The 19312-nt window shown below is 49.5% G+C and overlaps 2 protein-coding genes across 4 annotated transcripts in view; both read left to right on the forward strand.

Annotated features, from left to right (window-relative positions):
• Nucleotides 1–7962, forward strand: part of LOC100402907 (speedy protein E4-like) — an 80374-nt gene extending 72412 nt beyond the window's left edge. The window contains exon 8 of the mRNA XM_054251147.2: nucleotides 7949–7962. The gene's annotated coding sequence lies outside the window, so the exon portion shown is untranslated. The remainder of the gene's footprint in view (nucleotides 1–7948) is intronic.
• Nucleotides 1–19312, forward strand: part of SNX8 (sorting nexin 8) — a 49500-nt gene that overhangs the window by 20030 nt on the left and 10158 nt on the right. For 2 of the 3 annotated variants that reach the window (XM_035289546.3, XM_035289540.3), the window contains exons 2-5: nucleotides 7949–8154; nucleotides 11348–11465; nucleotides 14059–14180; nucleotides 16584–16664. In XM_035289546.3, the coding sequence (XP_035145437.1) occupies nucleotides 7949–8154; nucleotides 11348–11465; nucleotides 14059–14180; nucleotides 16584–16664 (527 nt within the window). Of the gene's footprint in view, nucleotides 1–7948; nucleotides 8155–11347; nucleotides 11466–14058; nucleotides 16365–16583; nucleotides 16665–19312 lie in introns of those variants that run through there. The other variant, XM_078363962.1, reaches the window with a different exon arrangement.

The raw sequence follows: 19312 nt of genomic DNA on the forward strand, positions 1-19312 counted from the left end.
AAGTGCTGAGATTACATGCGTGAGCCACCCCATCTGAACAATAATACTTTTAATATTTTTTCCATTAATCTTTTTTCTTTTCTTTTCTTTTCTTTTTGAGACAGTCTTGCTCTATTGTTCAGCCTGGATTGCTTGAGCCCAGGAGTTCGAGACCAGCCTGGGCAACATAGTGAGACCCTATCTCTATGAAAAATTAATTTTTCAAAAATATAAAGTCTTTAATAAATTTAAATAAAATAGTCTATATGGCACGTTACAACTTTATGTACATGGAAAGTAATATGCAAACATAAATAAAGGTGTATACAGGTTGTAGCGATGGAGTGACTTTATTTCAAAATATTTTAATGTTACATTATATTAAGTAAGGTATTAAAAATAAACCTTAAGGTTAATGAAATTGAGGCTATCAAAAGTTTCTGTTTAAAGTATATGACCTAGACTGGTTGTTGTGGCTCCTGCCTGTAATCTCAGCACTTTGGAGGCTGAGGCAGGTGGATCACCTGAGTTCAGGAGTTCAAGACCAGTCTGGCCAACATGGTGAAACCCCATCTCTACCAAAAATACAAGAGTTAGCCAGTCATGGTGGCATGCGCCTGTAATCCCAGCTATTCCAGAGGCTCAGGCAGTAGAATCACTTGAACCCAGGACTTAGAGGTTGCAGAGAGCCGAGATCATGCCACAGCATTCCAGCCTGGGAGACAGAGCAAGACTCCCTCTCAAAAAAGAAAAAAGTTGCTTTTTAAAGTATATAACCTAGACTGGGTGCTATGGCTCATGCCTGTAATCCTAGCACTTTAGTAAGTTGAGGCGGGAGGATTACTTGAGTCCAGGAGGTGGAGAGCAGCCTGGGCAACATAGTGAGACCCCGCGTCTATGAAAAATACAAAAATTAGCTGAGCGTGGTGATGCGTGCTTGTAGTCTCAGCTACTTGGGAGGCTGAGGTGGGAGGATTGCTTGATCCCAGGAGGTTCTGGCTGCAGTGAGTGGTAATCGTGCCACTGCATTTCAGCCTAGGAGACAGAGAAAGACCCTGTCTCAAATTAGAAAAAAAGAAACAGTATGCGACATATGGTAGTTAGCACAGTAGTTAGGGGAGACATGTTTGGCATGAGAGGATGGTGGATGAAGTGTGCTCCCTGTAACAGAAGCATCTCTATTTCCCCACATTTGAGGGGCGATCCTGCTGTTCCCTAGCCACAGAGCTGCTGAACTCTCATTTCTAACCCCATGGCTATAATACGATTAGGAAACTTCTGCTTCCACTTCCTGAGAACAGTTTGTTAATTTCAGAATAACAATAGTTTAGAGAAGTTTTTATTTATTTATTAGCTGATTCAGAATCTATCTGTAAGCAGTGAAGTGTTTTTTTTGGAGACAGAGTCTTGCTCTGTCTCCCAGGTTGGAGTGCACTGGCATGATCTCAGCTCACTACAACCTCCACCTCCCGGGTTCAAGGAATTCTCCTGCCTCAGCCTCCCGAGTAGCTGGGATTACAGGAGCCTGCCACCATTCCCAGCTAATTTTTTTGTATTTTTGGTAGAGACGGGGTTTCACCATCTTGGCCAGGCTGGTCTTGAACTCTTGACCTCATGATCCACCTGCGATGGCCTCCCAAAGTACTGGGATTACAGACGTGAGCCACTGCACCCAGCCAGTAGAGAAGTTTTTAATCCAGGGTAGAAAGTGTTCGTGAGCTGGAGAAGGAATATTCATGTTGAAAATTGAGGATGTCTGCTGAGTCTCTTTCATTTGATTTCAGTGGAAAACTTGTAGTGTGACATGTCGTTCATTTTCCCCATCCTGATGAAGAAATAAAAGCACCGTTCACAAACACCTGATTTCTATTCTATGGGGCATGGGTCAGGGCAAGTGACTGAATTCCTTCTCTCTGTTGCCCTGTGACAAGGGCTTTCAAACTTTTGTCCCTGACCAGCGGCAGCATTCTGGAACTTGTTAGAAATGCAGATTCCAGGCTGTGCATGGTGGCTCACGCCTGTAGTCCCAGCACTTTGGGAGGCCGAGGTGGGTGGATCACCTGAGGTCAGGAGTTTGAGACCTGCCTGGACAACAGGGTGAAACCCCTTCTCTACTAAAAATAGAAAAATTAGCCCGGTGTGGTGGCACATGCCTGTAGTCCCAGCTACTTGGGAGGCTGGGCATGAGAATTGCTTGAACCCTGGACACAGAGATTGCGGTGAGCAGAGATCCTGCCACTACACTCTAGCTTGGGTGACAGAGCAAGACTCTGCCTCCCCCCAAAAAAACCAGATTCCTAGGCCCTACCCCAGCCCTCCTGTTGGAGAGATGCCAGGGGTAGGCTCAGCCATCTGTGTTTGAAGGAGCCCATCACGTGATTCTGATCCACACCCACTATGGAGAATTTAGCCCTAGGATGCTGTGCCATCCTCGCTGGTCCTGGTCAACCCTCCATTCTAGGTAACTGGTAGCCGGGGACAGCAGCCTTGTGTCCTAGAAGGCCACTTAACTTGGAGTTCATTGGAATAGCATTTGCATCCTCCTTGCCGCTAAACGGGATGGTAGGAGCCGCACTCGCGGTCTCCTTGGGAAGGTCTATGCCCTGCCCTGGCTCTGACAGCACTGGCACTGAAGTCCTCTCCACCAGCATAGGGGAACCCCAGGGAGTGCCTGGGCTGTGTGGAGTTAGAGCTGGGTATCTCTGAGTGCTCAGTGCAGCCCTACCACTGGGTGAGCAGGAAGTAGTGTGCAGGCTTGGCCAGGGTGGATTTGGCCTCCGGGCAATAGCTGCAGCTGTGCCGCTTGGGAACCTGCAACTGTCTGTCCTGTGCACCCTGTGCTGAGGCCGTCAGAGCCTGTGACTTCTGCTTAGGTCAGCATTTGCAGAAGGTGTGCTGGGATGAAGAGCGCCGTCTCTGCACAGGGTTCGTTGGCAAATCCTGTTTGTTTGTTTTTTTTTCGTTGTTGTTCTTGAGCTGGAGTCTTGCTCTGTCCCCCAGGCTGCAGTGCAGTGGCGCAATCTTGGTTCACTATAACCTTCCCCTCCCAGGTTCCAGTGATTCTCCTGCTGAGTAGCTGGGATTACAGGCTCCCTCCACCACTCCTGGCTAATTTTTCTGTTTAGTAGAGATGGAATTTTGCCATGTTGGCCAGGCTGGTCTCAAACTTCAGAGCTCAGGTGATCCACCCGCCCCTGCCTTCCAAAGTGCTGGAAATTCAGGCATGAGCCACTGTGCCCAGCCAATCCTGTTTGTTTCTAAAGCTGTGGACTCTGGGCGGGAGGCCTGAGATGTCAGCTGTGAGCAGAATGTGGCACTCGCTGGCTCTGAGTCATGACTGTCTGAAGTTCCTGGTGGAATACACAGGGCTGGAGACAGGGGCATGTGTGTTTGAAGTTTTGTTACCTTCTGATATGTGGATAACTCACTTGGAGATTCACAACATTGTGAAGCTGAGAGGATCTTAAATATTGCTTGTTGGCGGTTTTCCCTTTTCTTTGTTGCAGAGGGTCACAGTGGGCCAGTAGCCGACTTGGGCCTGACTTTGCCCTTCACCGCATGCCTGCTTTCTGTGACATCTGCCCAGCCCACTCTTGCAGCCATGTCTTTGCAAGAGGAGCATGCACGTGTGACTTTCACGCACCATGTGGAAGGCACCAATTTGTGAGCCAGTCTGTGAGCTGACCCCCACTGAGCTTGCTGAGAGTGGAATTTATGCCGAGTTTTGGTGGGTAGATTTACACGATCTTTTCAGATTGGAGTGTGGTAAATCTGGAAGAAAATCAGGGATGTTTACTGAATGTTTCCTATTTGTTGGGTATTTTCAGCTCTCCTGCCTCATTGAATTCTGAGGCCCTCGGCCTGGGATCTGAAAGGCTGCTTCCTTCCCAGGGTCTCAAAGAGAGAGTGGCATTTCAGGGCCAGGACTTCCAAGTTCAGGTTCTGGGTTGCATCTGAACCTCACAGTAAAACAGTTTGGTGCCAGAAGGGTTGGAGTGGGGAGGGAGTGCCATTCGAGGGGCTGGCGGGGGGTTGCTGCAGTATCAGGGCGTAGATGGCGATGGCCAGTCCCAGAGATGAGGGCATCCGTATGCCCACCGCGTGGATTTGAATGGTAAGCTCAGAGGCAGCGGCACGCTAGACCATGATGGAGGCTGGATTTCAGCCAGGATGTCTCTTAGCCGGATCCCATCCTGTGTCCACAGCCTTTCCAGCCGGGGCCAGACTGGCCTCTCTTGTCTGATCTGTTTTCTCTCTGTGGGGCTGGGTTAGTTTAGGGTATCTTCTGGGCACTGCGTCTTACAGGCTGTGTGTGTTGCTTTAAGGGGTGTCAGTTTGATGAGAGTATTGGAGTCCCATTAGCAAGCACAACCTTTATTCCTGCAGAAAGCCAGGCTCCTCCTCCTGGTGTTTCTGCCATTTCTGCAGTGGATGGTCCGTCGAGTGGCAGGGGACTCCGTTTGGAATGATGATTTTTCCTTTTCTTTTTTAGAGACAGGGTCTTACTCTGTCACCCAGGCTGGAGTGCAGTTGCCCAATCTTGGCATACTGCAGCCTTGAATTCCTGGGCTCAAGCAATCCTCCTGCCTCAGCCTCCTGAGTAGCTGACACTAGAGGTGTGCACCACCATGCCCGCAATTTTATTTCTTGTAGAGATGGGGTCTCATTATGTTGCCCAGGCTGGTCTTTAATTCCTGTGCTAAAGCGATATCTCCTGTCTCGGTCTCCCAAAGTGTTGGGATTACATGTGCTGCCTATTGCACCTGATCTTCTTCCTTCTTTTTCTTAATTAAAATTGATTTTGAAAATATGGGCATCTGGCTGGGAGCAGTGGCTCATGCCTGTAATCCCAGCACTTTGGGAGGCTGAGTTGGGTGGATCACTTGAGGTCAGGAGCTCAAGACCCAGCCTGTTCAACATGTTGAAACCCTGTCTCTACCAGGTATACAAAAATTAGCCAGACATATTGGCGCACACCTGTCATCCCAGCTACCCGGGAGGCTGAGGCAGGAGAATCACTTGAATCTGGGAGGCGGAGGTTGCAGTGAGCCGAGATCGCACCATTGCACTCCAGCCTGGGCAACAGAGCGAGATTCTGTCTAAAAAAAAAAAAAAAAAAGATATGGGAATGCTAGTTTAGTAAATTGATATTTAAAAGTGTAGCTTTTGTACATAGAAGGTATTAAGATGTTTGAGATTAATTGAGAGTTAAAGTAGTGTCTTTGATTTAAAATGTGTTTTGAGTTCTTTCAGATTCTCATGCAAAGTTCAAATTTTTCACCAGCACGTGACTATTTGGTAATCATTACTGAATTCACATTCTTTCTTGGAAGATGATCTCATTTTAATAATTAGGAAAATTATAAAAATTAATACATGCTTAATAGAGAAAATTTATTTTAAACTTTTTTTTCTTTTTTTTGGAGATGTAGTCTCTGTCGCCCAGGCTAGAGTACAGTGGTGTGATCTTTGCTCCCCACAGCCTCTGCTTCCTGGGTTCAAGTGGTTCTCCTGCCTTAACCTCCTGAGTAGCTGGGATTACAGGCATGTGCCAACATGTCAAAAAAAAAAAAAGTTTTTTTTCTATTTAGAACTCACTCTGGCCAGACGCGGTGGCTCATACCTGTAATACTAGCACCTTGGGAAGCTGAGGTGGGTGGATCATCTGAGGGTAGGAGTTAGAGATCACTTGACCAACATGATGAAACCCTGTCTCTACTAAAAATAAATTAACAGGCCAGGTGCAGTGGCTCACACCTGTAATCCCAGCACTTTGGGAGGCCAAGATGCATGGATCACGAGGTCAGGAGTTCGAGACCAGCCTGGCCAAGGTGGTGAAACCCTGTCTCTACTAAAAATACAAAAATTAGCTGGGCATGGTGGCTGGTGCCCATAATCCCAGCTACTCGGGAGGCTGAGGCAGGAGAATTGCTTGAATTCAGGAGGTGGAGGTTGCAGTGAGCTGAGATCGTGCCACTGCACTCTAGCCTGGGTGACAGAGCAAGACTCCATCTCAAAAAAATAAAAAGGAAAAAAAGCCGGGTTCGGTAGTGGGCGCCTGTAATCCCAGCTGCTTGGGAGGCTCAGGCCAGGAGCATTGCTTGAACCTGGGAGGCAGAGGTTGCAGTGAGCTGAGATAGTGCCACTGCACTCCAGTCTGGGCAACAAGAATGAAATTCCATCTAAAAAAAAAAAAAAAAAAGAACTCTGTATTAAAAACCAAACTGACTGACTTTTTAAACATAATTCCTTTTTCTGTTTTTTTCCTTTTTTTTTTTTTTTTTTTTGAGACAGAGTCTTGCTCTGTTGCCAGGCTAGAGTGCGGTGGCGCAGTCTCGGCTCATTGCAACCTCCGCCTCCTGGGTTCAAGCGATTCTCCTGCCTCAGCCTCCCGAGTAGCTGGGATTACAGGCGTGTGCCACCACGCCCAGCTAATTTTTGTATTTTTAGTAGAGACGGGGTTTCACCATGTTAGCCAGGATGGTCTCGATCTCTTGACCTCGTGATCTGCCCGCCTCAGCCTCCCAAAGTGCTGGGATGACAGGCGTGAGCCACCGCGCCCGGCCTGTTTTGGTTTTTTCTTTGCAAATTGCTGGGCATGGAATCTCTGGTTTGCCTGTGCTGCTTTGTGTGGTGCACAGTGGCGTCTCATCTGTAAGGCGGCTGGAGTTTTCAGGCTTAATTCTTCAGTGCATATGGTTGGGAGTGTGAGCTGTAAGCAGGCCTAGAGTTTTTTCTCTTTCTTCCCTCCCTCTCCTCCTTCCCTCCTTCCTGTCCAGATGATTTTTTGGCATATGAAAGTAACGTGTTCACTGTGGACACACTGGGGCATAGAGAAGATCCTGTGGCCAGTTTCTTTGGTTTGAGTCCCTTCTCTTGGCTCTAGAGAAAAGGAGGACTCTGTTTCACACATAACTTGTACATATTTCACTTTGTTTTCCTTCCTCAAGGTTAAGACTAGTTATGATTTAGTCACAGAAATGTGGGTGTACTTGCTGATTCATGAGCAGGTGGAAGCCTCCCAGGGCAGTCTTTTTTTTGAGACAGGGTCTTACTCCGTTGCCTAGGCCAGAATGCAGTGGTGCAATCATGGCTCACACTGCAGCTTTGACCTCCCAGGCTCAGGCGATCCTCTCACCTCAGCCTCCCGAGTAGCTGGGACTACAAAATTAGCCAGTGAGCCACCATGCCTGGCTAATTTTGTATTTTTTGTAGAGGCGGGGTTTTGCCGTCTTTCCCAGGGTGGTCTCCAACCCCTGAGCTCAAGTGATCCTCTAGCCTCGGCCTCCCGAAGTTCTAGGATTACAGGCATGAGCCATGGCGCCTGACCACCATGATTTTTTTTGAAGAAAAGGATGTACCCCCAGTGTTGACTTTGTAGTATGAAAGAATGAGTGTGTCTGGCTGAGGATGGGACTTGCTGGGCCAGAGTACACATGCTAAACTAGCACACAGCAGAGGGAGGCTCTCCTTTTCTATTTTTTTTTGAGATGGAGTCTTGCTCTGTCACCCAGGCTGGAGTACAGTGTCATGATCTCGGCTCACTGCAACTTCTGTCTCCCAGATTCAAGTGATTCTCCTGCCTCAGCCTCCCTAGTAGCTGGGACTAACAGGTGTGTGCCACCATGCCCAGCTAATTTTTTGTATATTTAGTAGAGACAGGGTTTCACTTTGTTAGCCAAGATGGTCTCGATCTTGTGGTCTCATGATCTGCCAGCCTTGGCCTCCCAAAGTTCTGGGATTATGGGTGTGAGCCACTGTGCCTGGCCTCTACTTTTCAATTTATTTTATTTTTGTAGCAATAGGGTCTCACCATATTGCCCAGGCTGGTCCTGAACTCCAGGGCTCAAGTGATCCTCCCTCCTCGGCCTCCCAAAGCCCCGGGATTACAGGGGTGTGCCACTGTGCCTGGCCAAGGTTCACCTTTTGAGCAGCCGTTCTCATTGGTCATTATCCCTTTCTCCTGCAGACCTGCCAACACCCCAGGCCGTGGAGCCCCAGGTTATTGTGCAGCGGGCCCCAGCCCCCAGTCGAATGCAGATGCCACAGGGGAACCCGCTGCTGCTGTCCCACAGCCTGCAGGAGCTGCTGGCCAGGGACACCGTGCAGGTGGAGCTCATTCCAGAGAAGAAGGGCCTCTTCCTGAAGCATGTGGAGTATGAGGTTTCCAGCCAGGTAACTGGCAAATCGTGTGTGTGTCGGGGGAGGAGGGGACGAAAGGGTCACATCTCAAAACCTCCAGGCAGGGGCGGTGAGACAGAAGAAGGCTGAAGGGTGAGTCTGTGCACCTGGCTTACAGGCGAGATCCAGAACTTGCAGCAGAGTCAGGCTGCGGAGCAGACTTTTCCACGCATCTGCTCCCTGCACCTTGCTCTGGCCCAGCCACATCCCCACCTGGCCCAGTTCGTCCTCCCCACCATTCTGCTCTGGAGTCCTGTTTCTTAGGAATTTCCTGTGGATGGTCCGCAGAGCACAAAGCAGGATCCATGCTAGCTTAGCTTCGTAATTCTGGGGAACCCACAAGGATTAGAATGTCAGCCCCATCCAATGCAGACCCCAAACAGTGAATCAAACTTGCATGGCAGGATCAATATGTGTCACTCTAATCCCCTTTAATAACATGGCCCTTCTCTTGCTGGGTGCTCTGATACTGGGCAAATCAGACGCAGACACTGAGTGCCTGATGCCTGTGTGTAATCGTGGCTCTCTCTGTCCTTTGCTTGTTATCTCAGTTCTGATAAGAGTTTTCATTGTTCGTCCTGGGCATTGAGTAACTGATGAGCCAACACTGTCCTTGGGAGCTGCAGAGTCAGCAGGGATTGGGGGATTCGCACAGACAGAGCAGAGCCCACTCCTGTGTGGGAGAGGGTGGCCCCAGCCCAGCTCTGGCCAGACAGCAGTACCAGGGGTTAGTTTGAAAAGCATCATAAGCAAATGGTCCTGGGTAAAAGGTGTGTCTTTTTGTTTGTTGGTGTTTACTTTTATTTATTTATTTTTTGAGACAGTGTCTCACTCTGTTGCCCAGACTGGAGTACAGTGGCGCAATCTCACCTCACTGCAACCTCCGCCTTCGGGTTCAAGCAGTTCTTCTGCCTCAGCTTCCCAAGTAGCTGGGATTACAGGCATGTGCTACCATGCCTGGCTAATTTTTGTAATTTTAGTAGAGATGGGGTTTCACCATATTGGTCAGGCTGGTCTTGAACTCCTGACCTTGTGATCCACCCATTTTGGTGTCCCAAAGTGCTGGAATTATAGGCAAGAGGCACTGTGCCCAGCTGTTTGTTTTTAAACAGGCAGGGTCTTGCTCTGTTGCCCAGCCTGGAGTGCTGTGGCACAATCATAGCTCACTGTAGCCTCAAACTTGCAGGCTCAGATAATCCTCCCACCTCAGTCTCCTAAGTAGCTGGAACCACAAATGTATGTCACCACACCCAGCAAATTTTTAAATTTTTTATAGAGATGGGATATTGCTATGTTGTCCAGGCTGGTCTTGAACTCCCAGGCTCAAGCAGTCCTCCTACCGTAGCTTCCCAAAGTGCTGGGATTACAGGAAAGAGCCACCATGTCCACACTTGCTTTTTTTTTTAAATTACAATTGGAGGCTTGCTATGTTGTCTCAGCTGTTGTCGAACTCCTGGCTCAAGCATTCCTCTCACATTGGCCTGCCAAAGTGCTGGACTCACAAGCATGTACTTGGCCTTAAGGATGAGCGAGCAGGTCTCCCTTCCCTGCCGTCTGCTCTGCTCTGCGTCATTGTGTTTCAGAGCCTGTGGCCACATGTTTCCAATGGTTGTCTGCTGCTAGCAAAGGATGAAGGGGGGCAGAGAGGGGAGGATTCCCTTCGAGGACCATGTCAAAGCTGCCTTGCTGCCCGGCATTGCCATGGTTCCTGGCCCTCTGAGCCTCTGTTGGGGATGTGGACCAGCTGGCGGGATGCTACGGGGGAGCGGAGCGAGCTAGCCCTTCCTTCTGGGGCCTGGCAGCCTTTGGGGAGGCAGCTCTGAGTGTGTGAGACATGCTGTTCCTTGTTAGGGAGCTAGCAGCTGGCCTTTCCGCCAGTCTTACTAAGCTGCCTGTCCTTTATGTAAATTCATCACCATGTAAGAAACATTGTTAAGGGGGAAATTTGGTCATCCCCTGATGCTGTCACAGGCCTGCCTGCCAGCCACCAACCAGGTGGGAAACCTCTGCCAGGTACGTTCTCCAGTCATGTGCCTGCTCATCCTCCATGCTGGAGCCTGGGAAATGCAACGTGAAGCAGATGTGTGCTCAGTGGAGGTGGGGACACTGCTTCATATGTTTAACTTTTTTTTTTTTTTTTTTTGAGGTAGTCTCATTCTGTTACCCAGGCTGGAGTGCTGTGGCGTGATCTCAGCTCACTGCAACCTCTGCCTCCTGAGTTAAGGTGATTTTCCTGCCTCAGCTTCCCAAGTTGCTGAGATTACAGGTGCCGGCCACCACACCTGGCTAATTTTTTTTGTTTTTAGTAGAGATGGGGTTTCACCTGTTGGCTGGGCTGGTCTTAAACTCCTGACCTCATGTGATCCACCTGCCCTGGCCTCCCAAAGTCTTGGGATTACAGGCATGAACCACCACACTGGGCCACACATGTTTAATTTTAAAGATAATAGTTTATGTGTGTTTCCTGGGTAAGCTCTTCATTAGGTCCAGATTAGGCTACTCAAGTGAATAGGATGCTAACCTTGTGGAGTCTGAAGTTGTATTCATGGTGGTGTTCACAATGCAGTTTGTAAGCAAATATGTTTGGATCAAGTGTCTGCTCTGTATTAGTTTATAATCAGCGCCTGGTCTGTTCTAAGAGAGTTGGGGCTATTTCAAGAGACAACAGTGATGCCTGCAGTAGCATGAATGAAGTGAAGAATGTGTTATTCTTATCCATTACCTTTTTTTTCCCCTCCGTCACTGCCAGGCTGGAGTACAGTGGTGCCATCTCAGCTCACTGCAGCATTTTCTCCTGGTTCCAGCGACTCTTATGCCTCAGTCTCCCCAGTAGCTGAAATTACAGGCATGCACCACCAAGCCTGGTTAATTTTTTATTTTTATTAGGGATGGGGTTTCACTATGTTGGCCAGGCTGGTCTCGAACTCCTGGCCTCAGGTGATCTGCCCACCTTGGCCTCCCAAAGTGCTGGGATTACAGGCATGAGCCACCGCGCCCAGCCTAAGAGCTATACAAAATTTGAAAGTGACATTGCCATAGATGAAGGCATTACAGGGTTCCTCCTTTAGTAGATGCCTGGTGAGAGAAGATGCGCTCGGTGCTGTTGTTTTCCGGGTCCTGTTGAGGGAAGTGATGAAGCCGCACAGTTTCCACTGTCGGATGTAAGCACCAAGCCCTTCTCTTGCAGCGCTTCAAGTCCTCCGTGTACAGACGGTACAATGACTTCGTGGTCTTCCAGGAGATGCTCCTGCACAAGTTCCCCTACCGGATGGTGCCTGCCCTGCCACCCAAGAGGATGCTGGGAGGTAAAGCTGGGTGTGCTGCCCATTGGGGGTGGGGGGAGCCAGCCCACCTCCTGGACCCAGTGGTCATGGCTTGGGAATTGACCCTCTGTTGTACAGGGTAGGTACAGAGCTGTGGGGAAGCTCAAGCCTTTTGTCATCTGGGGCAGAGCTATGGCTTGAGCCCAGCCTTGGTGTAGGCTGAGAGACTGGCACCTGGTACCCTGGGCCCATGGGAGCCTTTGGCTGGATGACGGAAAGCCAGCTGATCCGCTTTGTTGTTGTGAAACAGAACCCCAGTTCCCCTCTCCAGAGCACAGTGACCAGGGCTCCCCAGAGCTCCCGAGAGGGCTGCCAGGAACACTGTGTACCCACCTTGCTGGCATTGCTCTGTCTGCATCTGCAAAGCCATGGGAGCCTGAGCCATGGGCACCATGGGAACGCCCCGTGACCTCATGGAAGAGAACAGACATTTTGCAAGCAGGAAGTCTAAGCTGCGTCTTGCAGGAGAGAAAAATCAGCACATGGCTGCCACACCTTCACCTTACTGCCTGAAGATGGCCTCGGGCCAGTGGGAGACGGTAGACCTTGGAACCCCTTCCGGCGCCTGCGTCCCCCAGGGCTCCAGAGCACAGGGATGGTGGCTGCCAGCTCCAGTCTCACTGTTTGTCACTCCATCAGCCCTTTCCTCAAATTCTGAATAAAACATGCTGGGGAGGCGAGTGCTTAGAGTGGATCAGCTGGCTTTCCGCCATTCCCAACACTTCCACAGTCACCGTGTCCTGGATGGGATGCAGCATGGGAGCTAACACAGTGGCCAGTTCCCTGCATCTGAAATTGTGCGATGGTGCATAAATGCTTCTGCCTCTCGTGGGTCACTGAGCAAACAGCCCAGAGCCTGATGATGTGATTTTCTCCCTGCCCCATGTGAACCCCCCAGAGCAGATCATTCTTATCATGCTGAAGGGCACACAGGGTGCTCAGGGAAACAGAGAACAGAGGATGTGACAGGGATGCGTGATGCTGGCTCAAACCTGGGCATCCGAGTTCAGCGCTGGCCAGTGTTCGGTGCCTGGAAACTGCACACACGTACTGCGCCACTCGTGCTGGTGTTTATGGAAGCGCAGCTTAATCGGAAGGAGCCTGCCACTCTTAAGCCAGGAGGCGGGCCTCAGCAACTGTATTATTTGTTTTCTTTCTTTTATTCTGTTTTTTTTTGGAGATGGGGTTTTGCTGTGCTGGCCAGGCTGCTGTACAACTTTGTGACCTCAAGTGATCCACCCATATTGGCTTCCCAAGATGTTGGGCTTACAGGCGTCAGCCACCACACCGAGCTGTATTTCTTAATAACTTAAAAATAGTATTTAAAGGCCAGGAGCCAGTGGCTCACACGTGTAATCCAAGCACTTTGGCAGGCTGAGACAGGCGGATCACCTGAGGTCAGGAGTTCAAGACCAGCCTGACCAACATGGTGAAACCCCGTCTCTACTACAACTACAAAAATTAGCTGGGTGTGGTGGTGCATGCCTGTAATCCCAGCCACTTGGGAGGCTGAGGCAGAAGAATTGCTTGAACCTAGGAGGTGGAGGTTACAGTGAGCTGAGATTGTGCCACTGTACTCCAGCCTGCCTGACGAGCGAGTCTCCGTCTCAAAAAAGAAAAAAGAAAAGGTATTTAAATACCATTTTTGTCTGTGTTCAGATTGAAATGTCCTGAATGCAGTAATATATGCTTTTACTTTCTTTCCCTTTGGAGTGAAAATATTTAACCTGCACGGAAGCAATTAGTAATTGGATCCATTGCAGAGTGAGTTATAAGCACAGTGAATAGAAAATCTCAGCCGGGCATGGTGGCTCATGCCTGTAATCTCAGCACTTTGGAAGGCTGAGGCAGGATTACCTGAGGTCAGGAGTTTGAGACTAGCCTGACCAACATGGTGAAACCCCATCTCTACTAAAAATACAAAGATTAGCCATGTGTGGTGGCACATGCCTGTAATCCCAGCTACTCCAGATGCTGAGTCAGGATAATAGATTGAACCTGGGAGGCAAAGGTTGCAGTGAGCTGAGATCGCGCCACTGCACTCCAGCCTGGACAATAAGAGCGAAACTCTGTCTCAAACAAACAAACAAACAAACAAACAAACAAACAACCATGGACATCAAAAAGTCCAAGATGGTGCCAGCAAGAAAAATTAAAATTAAAAAAAAGAAAAGAAAACCTGTGTTGCGTTAGTGTTGGAGCTAGCAAAACCCATTTTTTTCCCTGGAGAGAAGTGCCAGGAAGGGGTTATGGAAGGTATCTTTAATGGAGGTGATCAGAGTGACCACTCACTTGTTTCACAGGACTCTTGATGGAAAGGAGCAGATCTGTGGTTTTCCCTGGAAGCTCCTGGACCCAAGTGTGTGTGGCTGGAGGCAGGGTTTGGGGGTGGGGCTCTTGCTCTGGGCAGCTTTTGCAGGCCCATTGCCTGGGTAGCACTGGGGGCCCAGCCAGTGCCCTCCACTAGTCGCTGGGCGCTCCGCCACCTCTAGGGAGAGCTTTGAGAACTCGCTCAGAGCGGAAGATAGGGGCTGGCACCCTGGACTCTGTCCAGTGACCCTGTGCACACCTCCAGCTGACAGGGAGTTCATCGAGGCCAGGAGGAGAGCTCTGAAGCGCTTTGTCAACCTGGTGGCACGGCACCCCCTGTTCTCCGAGGATGTGGTTCTCAAGCTCTTCCTGTCCTTCAGTGGCTCGGTGAGTGCATCTGCCCCTCGTGTGTCCCTGTCCCGGAAGCCTCCGGAGCTGCTCTTTCCTCTCTCAGGTTTGGTTTCTTACCTCCTGGTCCCTTGTTTGGAGGCCCAGTAGGAATGACATGGACAACACTTCTTTCCTGTCCAGATAACAGCCTGAATGTGATTTTCAGAGGTGTCCCTGGTGTTGACTTGGCAGGATTTTATAAATCTACATGGAGATCCTGGGTCTCTATGGTCACTTTGAGGTTTTAGGCTGGGTGGTTTGGAGGGTTTAGGGAGATGCGAGACTCCAGATGGGAAGAAGTGTTTACTTAAAATAAGGCCCTGTCTGACTGGAGCACTGAGAAAGCACTCTGAGCCTCCTTGTCAGAGCCACAGCACAGACCTGCATCTGGGAATCAACTTCTTGTACATGTGCTCAGTCAGACATCTGAGCGGGGTTCCTTCCTCCCAGTGGCTGCCGCACAGCCATAGTGAGTATCAAGAAGCTATAGCACCAGGTGTGGTGGCTCATGCCTGTAATCCCAGCACTTTAGGACGCTGAGGTGGGTGGATCACAAGGTCAGGAATTCAAGACCAGCCTGGCTAAGATGGTGAAACCCTGTTTCTACTAAAAATTTAAAAATTAGCTGGGTGTGGTGGCAGGCACCTGTAATCCCAGCTACTCGGGAGGCTGAGGCAGAGAATTGCTTGAACCTGGGGGCAGAGGTTGCAGTGAACTGAGATCGTGCCATTGTACTCCAGCCTGGGTGACAGAGTGAAATTCCGTTAAAAAAAAAAGAAGCTATAGCTCGGCTGGGCACACGGTGGCCCATGCCTCTAATCCCAGTGCTTTGAGAGGCTGAAGTGGGAAAGTCCTTTGAGCCCAGGTGTTTGAAACCAGGCTGAGCAACGTAGGGAGACTTCTCTACTAAAACAAAACAGAACTGAGGCCAGACTTGGTGGTACACACCTTTAATCCCAGTCATTCGGAGGCTGAGGCTTGAGAATCGCTTCAACCCAGAAGGTCGAGCTTGCAGTGAGCTGTGATTGTGCCACTGCACTCCAGCCTGGGTGACAGAATGAGACCCTGTCTCAAAGGAAAACCCTGCAGCAAAGCTCCTGTTTCCTGAGGAGGAGGCAGCTGCTAGCCCTCCAGGGAAGTCGGGTTCTGTGCTCCCTCTCCGCCTGTGCCTAGAGGACCCTCTCCCTGTGCGGGGAGAGCGGGGGCTCCACTGGAATAGAGGTTTCCAGACTGTCTTCTATTTTAGGGAAACCCCTTCTTGAATGGGAACCTGAGGGCCTCTGCCCTCCTCCCTGCTGCAGGAAGACACCACCACTCCCAGGCTGACTTCATAGAAGTCTTGGTTCCTTTTGAGGCAGAAGGGCCTTCGCCCTGTAGGAGGGTGGCCTGTCCCTGGGATGCCCCTGGGGATACCTGGAGCAGGCAGTAGGACCTTTTGAGCCCTGGGAGTGGAAACGTTCCTTTGGAAGGAGATCTGGATTGTCAGAGAGGAATGTGGCAGGACCTGAGTGGGGGCTGAGGCTCTCAACAGAGGAGCCACGTGAGGAGGGGTGTGGTGGGTCACAGGTGGGTGACCCTCCCATTGTAGGGGCAGGACGCTCCCTGTGGCCTTTCCATAGATAGCATTATCTGTCACTTCCTGGCTTCAGTTTTCTTGCTTCCTTTCTGTTTTTAGAGATGGGGTCTCACTGTGTTACCCAGGCTAGCAATCCTCCCACCTCAGGCTCCGAGTAGCTGGGACTATGTGCTTGACCTCAGGGCTTTTTTTTTTGTAAAATGAGAGAGTCGAGTCAGATGATGTTTAAGCCATTTCTGAAATTCTAGAATTCCTGGATGCATGAACAGTTGAATATTAGGTTTTCCCTTTGTATCTCCTGGGAGCCTCCTGATTCGAAGGCTCGTTCAGGTAAGAGGGCTCCAGTGCCGGGGGTTGGGCCTGTCCTTGCTCTGCCCAGCAGCTCCCTGGGCTCTGGTGTTCCTGTTGCCATGGATGCATTCCTAGGAAGGAACACACTTTGGTCCTGTTCTATTGCGCTTTTGGAATCTACCAGGGTCTCAGGCATCTGCCGTCTGTCTCTGGGGCTGCTACTGCCCCCAGGCTGTGGATACAGAGGCCGTGCCTCTGGAGAGTTGCCCCCAGGTCTGCGGATGGAGGGCCGTGCCTCTGGAGAGAAGCTGCAGGTTTGTGTTGCTCCTGCAACCAAGCCAGGCTGTCCTGTTCAGTGAGAAAGACATCTAAGGGAGAGTCAAGAGACTGCGGCATCCTAAAGTCAAAGCCAACACATGGAAATATATTTCTCCTAAGGAAGGATGACACCCTGCTCCACAGTGACCTTCGCCTCACATCAGCTTTCTCGTTGCTGGTAGAAGAGGGTGAAGTTTTCTCTTTTCCTTTTGCAGGATGTGCAGAACAAGTTAAAGGAATCAGCACAGTGTGTTGGGGACGAATTCATGAACTGTAAGCTGGCTACCAGGGCCAAGGTATTTTTCTAACTTCGATGAGTACTTCCCTTTTTCATCAGAGAAACAATAGTTTTAACCCTTCATATTGATTTTGCCTCCTCTTCATGGCAGGGATTGTGCTGCGATCCCTTGCATGGTTTTCTCATTTTTTTTTTTTTTTTTTTTTTTTTTTTTTTTAGACAAAGTATTGCTCTGTTGCTGAGGCTGGAGTGTAGTGGCATGATTTCGGCTCACTGCAACCTCTGCCTCCTGGATTCAAGCGATTCTCATGCCTCAGCCTCCTTAGGAATTGAAATTACAGACATGCACCACCACGCCTGGCTCATTTTTGTATTTTTACTAGAGTCAGGGTTTCACCATGTTGGCCAGGCTGGTCTCGAACTCCTGACCTCATGTAATCCACCTGCCTCAGCCTCCCAAAGTGATGGGATCACAGGTGTGAACCAGCGTGCCTGGGCAGTTTCCTCATTTAACCCTTGTTTCAGCTGCCCTGACACAGCTGGGAGGCCTGTTTTATGGATGGAGAAACAGGCTCAGCGAGGCTGTCCTTGGCCAAGGTCCTGAGCTTGTAAGTGGCAGGGCCAGGATTAGGCCGAGCTCTGACCTCAGGCCCTCCAGGCACCTCGTGCCCTCTGCCCCTGTCTGTGACTCAGATGGATGGATGCTTGTGTCACCATCTTTTCAGATTTCAGGGAATTCATTGTTGCATTTGTTTATTATTAAATGTTTAAAATCTGGTCTTTTTCCAGAAAGGATTAAGGTAGCTGTTTGGTAGTTTTTTTTTTTTTTTTTTTTTTGATTTTTTCTGTTTCCTTTTCTTTTGAGATCGAGTTTTGCTCTTGTTGCCCAGGCTGGAGACTCATTCTTCATCTCCCAGGTTCAAGCGATTCTCCTGTTTCAGCCTCCTGAGTAGCTGGGATTATAGGTGACAGCCACTGCACCCCATCTGATTTTTATTTCTTAAACCTCTTCTTCAGGCCAGCGCAGTGGCTTATGCCTGTAATCCAAGCACTTTGGGAGGCCAAGGCAATCGGATCACTTGAGGTCGGGAGTTTGAGACCAGCCTGGCCAACATGGCAAAACCCCATCTCTAATAAAAATACCAAAAAAAAAAAAAAAAATAGCCAGATGTGGTGGCAGGCAGTTGTCATCTCAGCTACTTGGGAGGCTGAGGCAAGAAGATCGCTTGAACCCAGGAAATGGCTGCAGTGAGCCGAGGTCCTGCCACTGTACTCTAGCCTGGGCAGCAGAGTGAGACTTGGTCTCAAAAAACAACACAACACGACACAAAACAAAAAACACCAAAAGAACTGCTTCTTGATGCAAAAATTAAAAAATCTATTTTATTCTGTTTTTTTGAGACAAGGTCTTGCTCCATCCCCCAGGCTATATTGCAGTGGTGCAATCCTGGCTTACTGCAGCCATGATCTCCTGGGTTCAAGCGATTCTCCCACCTCAGCCTCCCAGAGTAGCTGGGATGACAGGCGTGCTCCACAACACTTGGCTAATTTGTTTTTGGTGTAGATGGAGTCTCACTGTGTTGCCCAGGCTGGTCTCAGACTCTTGGCCTCAAGCAATCCTCCTGGCATGGCCCCCCAAAGTACTGGAATTAGAGTCATGAGCCACCATGCCTGGCCGAAACTTTTCCCTTCATTTCACTCTCTGAGCTTTCTGTTTTCTGAACACTGATGGTATCAAAGCTTATAAAAAGTCCTTGGGAATAAATGAGGCAAACAAGAGGCCTTCCCCCCATGTGGAGAGTCTTTTAAGAATTTATGTTTGTTGTGTTCTTTTCATTTTCTTTTTTTTTTTTTAAAGATGGGGTTTCACCATGTTAGTCAGGCTGGTCTTGAACTCCCAACCTCAGGTGATCTGCCCACCTTGGCCTCCAAAGTGCTTGGATTACAGGCGTGAGCCACCACGCCTGGCCTGTTTGTTGTGTTTAATGTGAAGATTTTTATTTGTTTTTGCTTTTGTTTTTTTTCTGGAGACAGGGTCCCCAGGCTGGAGTGCAGTGTTGTGATCATGGCTCCTTGCAGCCTGGACCTCCTGGGCTCAAGTGATCCTCCTGCCTCAGTCCTCTATAAGTGCCTAGGACCACAGGTGCTCCACCACACCTGGTTAATTTTTTAATTTTTTTGTATAGATGGGGTCTCGCTACATTGCCGAGGCTGTTCTTAAACTCCTAGGCTCAAGCAATCCTCCTGCCTCAGTCTCCCAAAGTGCTGGGGTACAGGCATGAGTCACTGCATCCAGATAAAGATTATTATTATTTAAAAAATTTTTTTGAGATGGAGTTTTGCTGTGTTGGCCAGGCTGGAGTGCAATGGCGTGATCTCGGCTCACTGTAACCTCTGCCTCCTGGGTTCAAGTGATTCTTCTGCCTCAGCCTCCTCAGTAGCTGGGATTATAGGTGCATGCCACCACACCCAGCTAATTTTTATATTTTTAATAGAGACAAGGTTTCACCATGTTGGTCAGGCTGGTCTCAAACTCCTGACCTCATGATCTGCCCTGCCTCGGCTTTTCATAGTGCTGGGATTACAGGTGTAAGCCACTGCACCTGGTCCTAAAGATAATTATTTGACTGTTTTTTTTTCGGAGACAGAGCCTCGCTTGTTGACCAGGCTGGAGTGCAGTGGTGCAATCTTAGCTCTTCTGCCTCC

This window comes from Callithrix jacchus, chromosome 2 (genome assembly GCF_049354715.1).
Source record: "Callithrix jacchus isolate 240 chromosome 2, calJac240_pri, whole genome shotgun sequence".
NCBI classification, from domain to species: domain Eukaryota; kingdom Metazoa; phylum Chordata; class Mammalia; order Primates; family Cebidae; genus Callithrix; species Callithrix jacchus.